This window comes from Pogona vitticeps, chromosome 3, assembly GCF_051106095.1.
Source record: "Pogona vitticeps strain Pit_001003342236 chromosome 3, PviZW2.1, whole genome shotgun sequence".
Classification (NCBI taxonomy): domain Eukaryota; kingdom Metazoa; phylum Chordata; class Lepidosauria; order Squamata; family Agamidae; genus Pogona; species Pogona vitticeps.
The window spans coordinates 173,381,307-173,394,489 of record NC_135785.1 but is presented as its reverse complement, the minus strand read 5'-3'; the positions used below and the strand labels follow the sequence as shown (position 1 = coordinate 173,394,489).

Sequence of the window (13,183 nt, the reverse complement as noted above, 5' to 3'; positions counted from 1 at the left end):
TTTATTTTTGCAGATTTTACTGTATTTATGAGAGAATTAATGCTAACTGTACAGCAGAAGTGACAAGAAGATTCTGGCTGAAATTTTCTCGCCCAGCTCCATGTACACAGTTGGGAATGACATCAGCAGCCTCAGCAAATCACCGCTGACGAAAGGCTTCCTTTGTCGTTTTCAGTGTGCATATGACTTTGTGGCATTGTGTATGAACTGCAGGCATCTCAAAATCACCAAAGGAAGCATTTAATCAGTTCAGCAGTGATTTGCTGTTGCTACTGCTGATGTCATCCCCATTGCGCACGGGAGTGACATCAGTAACCAGATTCCAGACACTGTTTCACCTATTCCAATACAAACCTCCACTTGCATTGCAGTAGCTAAAGACTGAGCAGCCTCAGTAAGCAAAGGTTTATATTAGAGCTGCCATCATAAGTGCCTGGAGCTTCCCTAAGTCACATTTTTTAAATACAAAAGCTTTGTTTTTCTTTTTGAGTTTGTCTTCCCAATCTAAAACCATCATTCCTCTGGTTAGTGAGCCATTGAGCTCAACAGTGACACCAATTTCAATGACTTCCGTGATAAACTTTTCATCAATGGCAGCAGCCACAGCATAGGAATCACAAGAAACAAAGCCAAATTCATCTTCTTTCTTCCCTGACTTTTTCTGGGACAGCTTTATTTGTTCTAAAGTGTAGGAATATATTTTCTTCATAAACTTGGCTTTCTTGGTATTCTGATTAATCCATCCCTGGCAGAATTCCTGCAAAGTAGAGAAAAAATTCACTAAATGTAAAGAAAACATAAACTTTTGTCAAGGTTTTCTGCTGGTGATATTTCCATATTAAGGACTTCATTACTACATTGTAGATGGCTATGGTTTGATCTGTAGTCTAATGAAATATTAACATATGTTCTTCAGCAGAATTATTAGTTAATTTAGTTTAATTTTAAAATGTATTCATTTTAAAAAATTTTTTGTCATTTAGACTTTGTTTTCAGGGTAACCCCTGAATCCCATTAATATGCTGATTAAAAGGAGCAATGTTCTCAGTCAGTGCAAGTAAACCATTTGCAAGATCTTATGTCAGTGCTACTCTATCTTGGCTCAAATAAAGAATACTTACTATAACTGCAGGGGAATTTCAGGCACATGAAAGAGTTGGTACATTGAAGATGTATAGGAATATTTCAGCAGAAGATGTCAGAAACCACAGCAAAACCACTGAGTAGCAGTTCGCAAAGCCTGTATTATGAAATTCACTCATAGCCACTGTACAACATAGTGGTTAGTGTTAGAGTAGATGTAGAGACCGATCCAAGTTCAAATCTGTAGTCAGTTTCAAAATTCACTCAGTAATCTTGGGGCAGTGTCCCTCTCACCCTAATTGACTTCTGGATAAAATGGGGGAGCAGGGAGGGAGGGAAGGTCAGCTGCCTTGAGAGGGAAATGTGTGTTCTTACAATATGCAAGTAATAGTAATTGTGTGTCATCAAGTTGATTCAGAGGTATGGTGACCCCAAAGTTTCTTAGGTAGAGAGTACTTAGAAGTGATTTGCCATTCCCTTCTTCTGGGGATGACCTGGGGCTGTGCAGCTTGCCCAAGACCACATGGGCTGGATCTTCTCTTAGGAGGTACAATGGGAAATTGAACTCTCAGCCTGCCTAACTCAGTGAGCAAGCCATTGCAATAGATATAGAAATAAGCAAACACCAGCAGGACACCGTAAGGATGGCATTTAAAAAAAAAAACTACATGGATCTTCTAACAACTTTTTCCAGAATGGAAATGATATCCAAAATTTGGGTTGTCAACTATCAAGAGGAGATTCATAACCTAGAGGTTTGTCCTCTAGGTCAGTGGTCCCCAACCTTGGGCCTCCAGATGTTCTTGGACTACAGCTCCCAGAAGCCTTCACTACCACCTCTGCTGGCCAGGATTTCTGGGAGTTGAAGTCTAAAAACATCTGGAGGCCCAAGGTTGGGGACCACTGCTCTAGGTTATGAATAATGCAAGATTTTAGTCAGGGATTAAGGAGCCATATAATTAGCTCCATTATTCAAATATAATTTTTTTTCTAAATTGATTTGTTTCTGCAATTGAGAAGAGAGCTGGTTGAAGAACTGCTTAGTTAGTAAAGATTTCACTGGCATAATTCGTGTTTATGGTGCTGAAAGAAATGAAGAAGTGTGGAAATGTTCTGGGGCATGGAGGAGTTATTTATGGAACTACGTAGCTCAAGGACACCCTACTCCTGGGAAGGACATTTAAGAAGACCTAAGCCCAAAGTCCTCTTGTGCATGGAAGTTTCTTGTCTGGAAATGCCGAAAAAAGAAGGGAAGCAAAATATTTTAACCTGATATTTAGACGTTATTAAGAGATTATATCCAATTCATAATGTAAATATGAGGAATAGTACTGAGACTTTAGAAGATGAGAAGACTTGTCCTCATCTTGATTTCTCCTCTCCTTCATGGAATAAATAACATAACTTGAGTGCAATCTTTGACTGAAATACAATTTTCTTTAAGAATTCTAGAAAGCCTTTGAAATGCTCTTACTTGTTGCATTGCCTGCATTATACTCTTACATGAATCTACTGTTATTACTGAAATATTCACTAAGGCAAAAATTGTATAAAGACTTCTTATCTTCATACTTTTTAAAAAACCTTCCCCTCCACCATTAGTGCAATCTTCCTGAGCACACAAAAATACAGGTTCTATATGGGAAATGTAATGCAGTCTGGTTAACAGAACAAGTTAGTGTTGCCTAAATAACAAGAGTAGAAATGTTTCCCCTAACAGGACACTAGCAAATGCCTAAGCAATTGTTTAGAGATGAGCCCGTATTAACAGATCTTTAGAGCATAATCTATGTCTACTGAGAGGCTAGTTACATCAGCTTCAGTGGAGTTTATTCAATGGAGAGGATGACTGCAAATATATCTTACCCAGGAGAGCTGATTGGAAAGGACGAACTCCCATGTTGCAATATAAGTTGGGCAGGTGTATTCATTTAAGACAATGTTGGCAGCTTCTGGATCAGTTGCAAAATTAAATTCTCCACAGACTGTAACATTTCCTCTGCCTAATAGAACAAGAACAAAGTAATCTCTTTTGTTTCTAAGAACGACTTCATACTTATCTGCGCACAGGTAGAACCTCCCCATGTACAACCTCATGGCCACATATAGAGAACATCACTTTTTATGAACACCTGATATCAGTTCCATGTTTTACGTCTGCCCTGTATATGCCTCCTATCATGTCTCATTCAATAATACTACTGTATATGTGATTTTATCCTGTATTTAATTTTAATCAAACCAAAACAACTTGTCTCATCACCAAGGCTAGGACATTATTCATATAGGACATTGCTATGAAAGTGACCACGTGGCATAGCTTATCTAGCTTATTGCAGTGGGAACATTCTGCTGGAGTAGCTTATCACTGAAGTAACCCTGCCAAGGGCATATGTAGCTTATTGGTACCCTACCATAGTGCAGTGGGAACAATTCGCTGGTAGTGTCAAGAGATGTGGGTCATATTTATGCTGATCAATGGGCTTACAGAGTAATATAAAAATTTACTGCTTTTCAGAACACTTAATTATTATTAATGATAAGGCTAAAATTTTACAAAGCAAATCACACATTTCTTCTCTACTTGCCTATCATTAAACAAACAGCTTAAAATAACATTAATCTTTTTCTCCTTTTATAATATTCTGTAAAAGGTTTTATTGTACAATACATTGTTATTCTCCATTGCCGGACACAGGTTTCCACACGTATTTTGTGGTATCTCTTTGTCAATTAACATTATAGGTAAAACACAACATAAGTGGCATTTTAAACGCATCTCACTTTTTTTCTCTTTTCTCATTGTCCATTCACATAACATCATCATATAATTATTTACTCTTTCTCATGAAAACTGTTATGAAACCAAATGAGTTACTCCTGCCTTATTATCTTATCAGTAGCTTTGTACCAAAACAAACTGGCTGTAATGTAAACTATCTCCCAAGCTATCGTTTTTCAATTGTACTTATTTTGTAAACAATAACAATCAAGCCATACTCCTGTCTGATGTTCAGTTTCTCAGCAACTGTGCGAGGCACGTTTTAAGAAGCACTTTTTATTTTTAGGGCAACACCTCAGCACTCCATAAACTTTCTTTTTAACTATTGACAAACTGGCAGCTTAGGGGAGCAGATGCTTTGCAAAGAGAGGCGAGTACTAGTGCCCCGTGTGTGTGCGTGTGCACGCGCGTGCACAAGCATGCTCTTTCTCCCTGCTTTTGTTCCCTTTTTTTCACACACACACAAACACACACCACTCCTCACTCTTTTTTCTCCCTGATGATGCTTCTCCTTCCACTCTTCCCCCCCCCCTTTACAGACAAGCTACCTTTCCATCTGCATAGGAAAAGGCCCTTTTGAATCTTCCAGGCAAGAAAAAAGTAGTAGCCTCTGACCAGGATTGAAAACAGTCATGTAGGCAGGAAAACCTAATTCAGATTCACCTGTTGTATAAGTGGAGCAAATCTCAAAGTATCTGATGGTGTAGTCGAGCTCTCAGTTGCACAATCAGGCATGTTACCAGCCATGTGATCAAGATGGGCCCTGGCACCTCATCAATTAGTCACAGATAGCCACAGCAAGTTATGCAAACCTTACTTGAACACCAATAGGATCCAGGTTGCTCAGATCAACCTCACTTTATATTATTGTAGTTTAATGCAAGTACCGTGTTTCCCCAAAAATAAGACAGGGTCTTATATTAATTTTTGCTCCAAAAAACCGCTTGTTTTCAGGGGATGTTTCATTTTTTTCATGTACAAGAATCTACATTTATTCAGATACTGTACAGTCCTGTCATCTTCTTCTGGTTGTTGCATTATGGTGGGACAGGGTTTTATTTAACCAGGGCTTATTTTGGGATAGGGCTTATATTACAAGGATCCTGAAAAAATAACACTAGGGCTTATTTTCAGGTTAGGTCTTATTTTCAGGGTAAAGGTATATCCGAAGAAAAATATAGTGGCACCTTCACGTTGCTATATTTCAATGTGAGCTTTCCTGGAGAAATCCAGTTCCTCAGATGGCACAGTGGAGTTATCCACAAACACTCATATCGAAATATAACGGTCATTAAGGTGGCACTACTCTTTTTTTAGGGGGATTAATGTTTTCTGTCACTTTATATAAATAATTCCAACATCGGTGTACTGTGGCAGTCTGAGGGAAATATTATTATTTTTATAGATAACTTGTGAAATACAAAAGATTGAAGCAGATATGACCATGCCAGAAAAGCCCTTTTCAGATCACTCACCTTCCATGTTTCCTCCCATGATGATGACATTTTTAAGTTTCTCAGGGAACGTTGGATCCATTTTCACTGCCAGTGCTAAATTTGTCAAGGGACCAGTAGCAACGAGAGAAACCTATTAGACATAACACAGTAATTTTCTAATGCAAATTAACTTGTTCTGACCATTCGGTACACAACAAAACCCTCTCTGTAGTTAAATATGCTACATTTCTTCTGCTTTAATGATTCTTACAGGCTCAGTCAGTTTCTTCATCATTTGGAAACTGTATGATAATGTAACAAAACCATGAGCTCAGAGTTACTAAATGTGTATTTTAAACTACACTGAAAATAAAATATTTTGCCAGCTGGTCTCATAGCGTAGATATTAAGGCCTTGCCCACAATGAAACCTTGTTTGCATTTGGAGGCAGCATTGCTTGGCCGTTGTTATGATGCATGTTTTACATTCCCTTGCAGCCATGCTATCCCCAAGCTAACCAAGTCTGCTATGCTTACCAAACTATGTCCACTTTCTCATAAATTTGCTTTTAAATCATTTTCTGATCATAATGGCCCAATAGCTATTTATGAGTAAATAGCTAGAAAAAGGAAATGGTATTATCTGCCATTTCTCTTTACAGTATTACTGGGACAACTTTTAAACATCAGTTGAGTTGGCTATGCACTGTAATTTTGTGACGGAGACATTTTTGAAAGCTGTGGAGATCTATGCCTTCTGAATCATGGTGAACACTGTCCGATGGACAATAGCAGTGGCTTTATATTAAACTTTTCAACAGCTGGAAGTCTTGTCTTTCCTTTTTATAAGGACAAGACACTTCTGTTTGTTATACAATACATAGAGGACCTCATGGTTCTTGCCACTTTTGAGGGCATGCTTTAGCAGCAGCAGTAACTTTATCCACACATGTACTTCAACCTTCAACACGAATTTGTATGCATAGATACCTAATGGATGTTTCATTTACTATTGTGAAAAAGAGTGATTCCTAACTATACAGAAGCATAGCCTCATGTAGAAGCAGAAGAATATGTGTTATTGTGACCCTATGTCTTTGCATTTTTTTCTTGTTTTTCTCAAAGTTGTAAAATGGAATAAAACTACTAATCAACTGTAGGGAAATACTTGAGTTGGCATCATTGATCTTAATAGGAAGTCCATGCTGCCATATGAATTTGAGTCCTGCTGTAGAATGTTCTAGGAGGAAGTGAAAGACATGCCTGAAGGACATTATCAGCCAGTCGTTGTGGAAAGAGTTATAATATTAGCCTATTACAGATTTAAGAACTCTGTATCATCTCACCTGCCCTGGATGTTCATTGACTATTCTTATTATTGCATGCACAGCATGTTCTTTCTGCAGAAGGTCTAATCCTGGAGCACTGGGATCTGGAACATCACCCAATCCATCCTTTCCATAATAGAATTCCAGCACAGGTGGTCCACCGATCATTGGAAGAGCAACACCAGGATAAACGGGAATCTGTACAAGGTATGATGTCAATGCAATAGGAATTTAGAAAACACCAACACTTGACTCTGTAGAAACTGAATGATGATGGGAAATAGCTGCTGAGACTACGGTCAGCTAGTAAATCTTCTAAATCTGAAATGGTCAGAGGAGCACCCCTTCATGTTAGAACACGCTAGACACATTTATAAAGCAACTAATCTTTTCCTAAAAACATATTTGTATTCTGGCTCAGATGGTATGAATTCCTGCCCCTTCTCCACTGATGCCATTCCTCAGCCATCCTCTTTTTACCACAATTTCACTCAGTTTAACATACGGAAGGGTAAAAGCCTGTAAAGTTCAAAGCATCTTTTTGTAGGTAAAATCCTCCCAAACAAATATGGAACTTAAAGAATAATTGGAGGATGTGACACCCTTCTTGTTTCAACTGATGCTGGCCATACTCTTCATGATGATCCCAGTGCAGATACAGGTCTCTAGATCACTTCCGCTCTTCAAATTTGTGATCTTAGCTGCTACTGAGCATTTGAGTGGTCCCACTTCTAATCTATATGCCCTCTGCATGCAGTCTTATAGTTCATCATCACTGGGCACTTAAGCTTGCTTGGGAGAATAATATGTGAATAATAATTGTATGTCATCAAGTCAGTTCTGACTTATGGCAATGCTTTCCAGGGATTTCTGGGTAGAGAATACACAGAAGTGGATTGCCATTCCCTTCTTCTGAGGGCACCCTGAGCCAGTGCAGCTTGCCCAAGGCCACACAGGCTGGCTCTACACACAGGAAGCACAGTGGAGAATCAAACCCCTCACCTCTGGCTCCACAGCCAGAAATATAAACGACTGAGCTATCCAGCCAGTTTAATATGTGCATATCTATTACTAATAATATTTGGCATTGAATTAAATGTCCTTTTAAATCCAGAAGTTGTGCTTAGCTTCTTGGATTTCAAGTAGCACAAAATCATGAAACTCTATTTTACTACAATCTTAAATGCATTTAAATATATCAAATATATTGGGAATCAGGCTATTTTGATCTGAACTGGGCCAAATAAGTACATTAAAGATCCCACCTTAAACTAAATCCTGAATCCACTTACTTCGTAATTATTTATGCCATAAATGTGCTTTCGTGCAGAATATCCATGAATCCATGTGGTTGATTATAATAATTGCATGGGTGACGATTCATTAGCTGAATGAGGTAGCAGCTAATCACTCACTTCCACAATTTTTGACAAGACAGTTCAGTCACACAGCTATTGTCTGCAACATGGACTTTACATGCAAACAAATATGCATAAAATAGGCACTTAAGTGGCTCACTGTCATAGCTACAACTCGGGGGGGGGGGGAATTGACCCAGCGGTTTGGGGGTGTAGCCCCCACTTGGTCCATGAGCTACTCTTGAACATCAAGTTGTTGATTTCTCACGTTATGAACTACTCGTATGATGCTAACAATTGAGATGCTTTGAAAGTATTGTTCAGAGGATTACCTCAAGTTTGTTACAAACGTATAACACACGGAGTACGTTTTTACATGTATTTTCCAAGAGAGAGTTTCCATAACAGCAGGTAATTCCCAGGACTTCAGCACTAGGAGAGGATAGAGCCATCATGATAGCTGCAGCATCATCAGTGCCACAATCAACATCAATTAGGAGAAGTTTCTTCATTTCAGAAAATGCCTAGGAAAAAGTAACATTCATCATTTAAATAGCCAGCTCTCATATGAGATGCGACCACCAGCTTTTGTATGAGATGCAACCGAGACATGAAAGGAACTGCTGTGACATAGAGGTAATCCTGTCTGCTAAGCATCAGAAAATCCAATCCACGCCACCTCGGATTAAACTCTGGGGCATGGAGATGACAGCAGACCCACTCCCCTCCTTCTATTCTCTCTTCTATTGTCCCCACCCTCAGCCCAAGGTAGCAACAGGACCATGTCCAATGCTAGCCTTCTTCAGCACAGGCTGAACATGGAAGGACTGTTTATACACCCACCAGTGTGACTGATGAGCTGTCTGTGTGTCCAAGAGTGAAACTTGAAACTCACTCCCTGAAGCAACATGAGGGATAATTGGCATTCAATTTTAAGGAACTGTAACATTCGCTAAACTAAACCCCATTTAACTCAGAGGGGCTGACTGCTGACTATCTAAAAGCAGCATGATTAGCAGATGATCTAATCTGCATAATTTTTTTTTAAAAAAAACACTCAACCACTTCCTGGGTATGCTTTGAAACCAACTCATTTGTCATCAAATTCCAAATTAGTATTTACCATTAGTGGCAATTTCTGTCATTGTGCTACCACTACTGTGTTTTGTTGTGCTTTGAGTGCATCTATGGAGAAAACTGATGAGGACAATCAAGTAAGGATGTATGGATGAAAAGGAGCAGCTGTGCTGCCTGAGTTTCTGTCTGTTACATGCAGCTGTTACAGAGGAGGAGGAGGAGAAGGAGAAGAAGAAGAAAGGGGACAGAGTTTCCCCACCCCTGGTTTTTGGGTTGTCCTTTTGGGGAGGGTACTGTTTGGGGTGAGCCTGTGAGCCCTTCCCTGTCTCCAGACATTGGGGCCCTCCGTTTCCTGCAACCCTAATCCATGGCTCTCCTGGCACGGCAAGACCTTTCCCCCATCCCTCTAGGCTCTGGGAACCCTTTTGTCTTCTTCTCTTATTTTCTGTTTTCTCCCTCACTATGAACAAATGACTTTTGAGCATCTTTTTAGATTAGGCATCCTTCAGTCTCGAGAGACTATGGTAACGTGCTCTGTATGGAGGAACAGCATCTAGTGTGGCTGAGAAGGCCAATTCGAGAGTGACAATCCCTTCCACACTGAAGACAAATACTGTACAATGTCCCCTGTCCAGCTCCTTGATTTTGCTGGTTTCAGGACTGCCTCTTTGCCTCAGCCTGCTGGACAAGGGTCTCTTCAAATTGGGAGAGGCTGTGATGCAACGCCTGCCTCCAGGCTGAATGCTCAGATGTCAAGGTTTCCCATCTGTTGAGGTCCATTCCTAAGGCCTTCTGATCCTGCTTGCCCGTATCCTTGTATCGCAGCTGTGGTCTCCCTCTGGGGCGATTTCCCTGCACTAATTCTCCATACAGGAGATCTTTTGGAATCTGACCGTCAGCCATTCTCACGACATGCCCAAGCCAATGGAGACGTTGCTGTTTCAGTAATGTATACATGCTAAACATTCCAGCTCATTCTAGGACTACTCTATTTATTTAGCAACATCTCTATATCCTGCTCTTTATCTGAGAAATAAACATTTGCAGCCATTTGTTTATTTTATACAGAACACCCAAGGAGGATTTACTCCATGCCCTTCAAACAGCTGCAGGGCAAGCACACCGCCCGCATAGGCAGGATCACCACCCAACAAGGGGGAAATAATTGCAACAGTGAAGCAACACCATTGCCTGCAAGGAAGCTTTGAAGACTCAGTTCCCTAGAAAAACAAATGGCATCCCGTTGCCATGGATGGAGTCCTCTCCCATGTCTTTAACATAATCACTAAGGCAGGAATGGGGACACACGTGTGGATCCCCAGGTGTTGCTGGATTGTGCCTCCCCATCATCACTAGCCAATGGGTAATGAGAGCTAGGTTCAACAGCATCTGGTGGAGCATAAATGTTGCATCCCTGTTTTTTAGGGTTGTTTTAATGGGCAAACCAGTTAAATATATCTAGCTGATTTCAATGCAGCATAGTGTTTCATTTCCTCAAAAACAGATGCAAATGCAACCATTCCTCTCCTAACCCACCTTGGTTCCCCAGGGCTATAGGCAGAATGAGACAACTGGTGCTTAGCCCTAAGAGTGCAGGCATGGCCACTTCACCTAAGCTCATCATTCTTAAAGGCCCTCCTTGTGCTTCTGAGGCTTCCTCTTCCCGCCTCCCCATGGCCATGCCACATTAAGCCATTTCTTTTTAGACGCTCTCCTTTACTGCCTCTCCTCTACTGCCATGTGCTCCTCTAAGTCCTTGGTGCAAAGATTTTTAAAAGGGATTTTTGGCATGTGCAATAGTAGAAACACGAAATGCTGTCTCAAGCTCTCTGGTACCCCAGGGAGAGCACACACATACCAGCAGCTTTGCTGGCTTGCTGGTCAGCATCCGAACTCTCCCCAGGGATTAAGCACAGAGCAATCTTCTGCTGCTTAGTCATAGTAACACTGGAAGTAGAGGCAGGCTGGACCTTCTTGAAGATAAATCTCTTCCTGGTGCAGTTGCTCTGAGTAACATGTAATGGAAAGAACATGGGACGACCAAGAACCTCTTCCCCGAAATATGCCTAATAGGTGCACAGAGTTCCCAGACGCAAGACGGTTGATAATGGAATAACTGGAAGCAAATAAAATGATGGTGAGGTGAAGAGTTCTGTCTTGCAGAGACGGCCATTTAGATGATGCTGATTTGGCCCTGGTTACCCTATTTGAATTACTCCAGTCTTAAATGTTTTCTGATTTTGTGTGTGTGCATGCGTACATGCATGTGTGCGCACCTGCCTTTCCCTTAGTAGGTGTCAGCTCTCAAAAGTAGTTCCTCCAGCTTCAACAATGTTTTTAGCTGCTGCTGTTTGTTACTTCGCACAGTACACTAGCAAGGGGAAAACATACGTCTGTTTTTTTTTCTCTACCGTGGCACCTTCCAAATAAATATCTAAGACTGAAAGATTACTGTGCATTTGTAAAAGCAAGTTAAATATGTAACTGATAAGGTTCTTGTTGTTGTTGTGTGCCTTCAGGTTACCTCCAACTTATGGCAACCGTATGAGCGATCCCCAAAATGTCTTGTCCCAAGATTCTGCTTTGTCCCAATTACTTCCTGTAGTATTTTCACATCATGAATTAACAGTTGTGACACTTGGCCCAACTGCAAAAATGGCTAGATACAGCTCTTCCAGTCTCAAAAGGAAAAAATAAAATAAAATAAAATTACCCCCACCCCACACTGATTAATGCAATCTCTGTTAGCTTTTAGATTTGTACTGAGAGCCAAGAATTATCTTCCAGGGAGAATGGAAGCCAATGGTTATTTTCAGCCATTATAGAGCTTTCATGGCTAAACGGTCTATATTCTGCCCCAGAGGCAAGAGAATATCCAAAGGCAATGTTGCAATGATGTTTTTGACTTCCAACGCCCTGAAACTCCAGCTGGTGTAAAATGAACTGTACTCTGAAACATTGGGAGGGGGGGAAGTAAGTAAGGCAGAGCTAACCTTATACTTATTATAACCTTATACTTATTAGTTATAGCTAATTTTTATTTAATGGATTTGATTTTGGTTTTGTAAGCTGCTTGTTTTCCTTCTCTCCTCCTTTTGCAAAAGAAGTGCAAAATATCTCTTTTAAGTCCAGTTAAATCCTTGCATTATTTCATACACACAGTCTTTGTAAACTCATCATACATGGGATAATAATGCGTAGAGATAATTCTCAAATTCATTATGTGCGAAGGGGGTCTGTCAGTTCTATCTTGACCTAATATTACAGATTTTTAGTTAGGGAAATCATGATGTAGTAACAGAGTTTTAATCAATAATGTTAGTTTAGTAAAAAAAAAAAAAACCTGCTACATTCACACAAACACTCCAGGTTGTGAAACCCAGGAAGGAGCATTGAATTACATCTAGTTAAGTAAGGTCCCTTACCTTTTTGAGCCCAGAGCTTCAGATGTTATTTTTTAAGAGTAGCTTTTTAATTGTATTAATTCTTCGTATTTCACTCTCAGAGTATCAGCAGTTGAGGATAGTGAAAATAACAGTGAAATCTCAAGACTTTCTACTCAAGAGGTATACAACTGAACATGAACTCTTCACAGTTATGCGTGCATTTTGCTAAAGGTAATAGTATTTCTTCATTGCTTTCCCCGTAATGATTTGTAATTCATCCTCCCCCTCATCTGCACCTACATCTGTTACCTTACCTGTTAAGTTCTGAATTTTTCTCACAATCTGCTGTTTCTTGCTTTCTAATGGAACTTGACCCAAATTAATACATTTAATCTAACATGTAGGTTAATATTTACCTCTATAAAGTCAAACTATGCAAAGCAAGTTTCCTGTGACTTGTTGCTTCCAATTTTTCTCTTTCACTGAAATGTTCTTTATCAGTCGCACCAAGCAAAGTTTATTAGCAAAAAGGCAGAAAAATCTTACATCTTCCTCTATGTTATTGCCTGGAAACAAGTGAAGCAAGCCATTTCATACTTGGGACTCTTTACCTCTGCATGTTTGAAACTGGTTCCCAGAAACACCTGTGTATTGCTACCTCTTTTTCCTTCCTTTAGCTCTTTCCTTAAAACCCATTTTATCCAAGCAATCATATACAGCTGAAACAATATGTT

The 13,183-nt window shown here is 39.9% G+C and overlaps 1 protein-coding gene across 1 annotated transcript; it reads right to left on the bottom strand.

Moving 5' to 3' along the window:
- Nucleotides 1-12,823, bottom strand: LOC110087730 (inosine-uridine preferring nucleoside hydrolase). Its single transcript, XM_072994462.2, has 6 exons — nt 12,764-12,823; nt 8,319-8,510; nt 6,647-6,826; nt 5,341-5,452; nt 2,950-3,086; nt 1-757 (listed from the first exon to the last, which is right to left on the bottom strand). The coding sequence occupies exons 2-6, from the start codon at nt 8,496-8,498 to the stop codon at nt 407-409; spliced, it is 960 nt and encodes a 319-aa protein (XP_072850563.2). The 5' UTR covers nt 8,499-8,510; nt 12,764-12,823; the 3' UTR covers nt 1-406.
- Between the last annotated feature and the right edge of the window lie 360 nt (nt 12,824-13,183).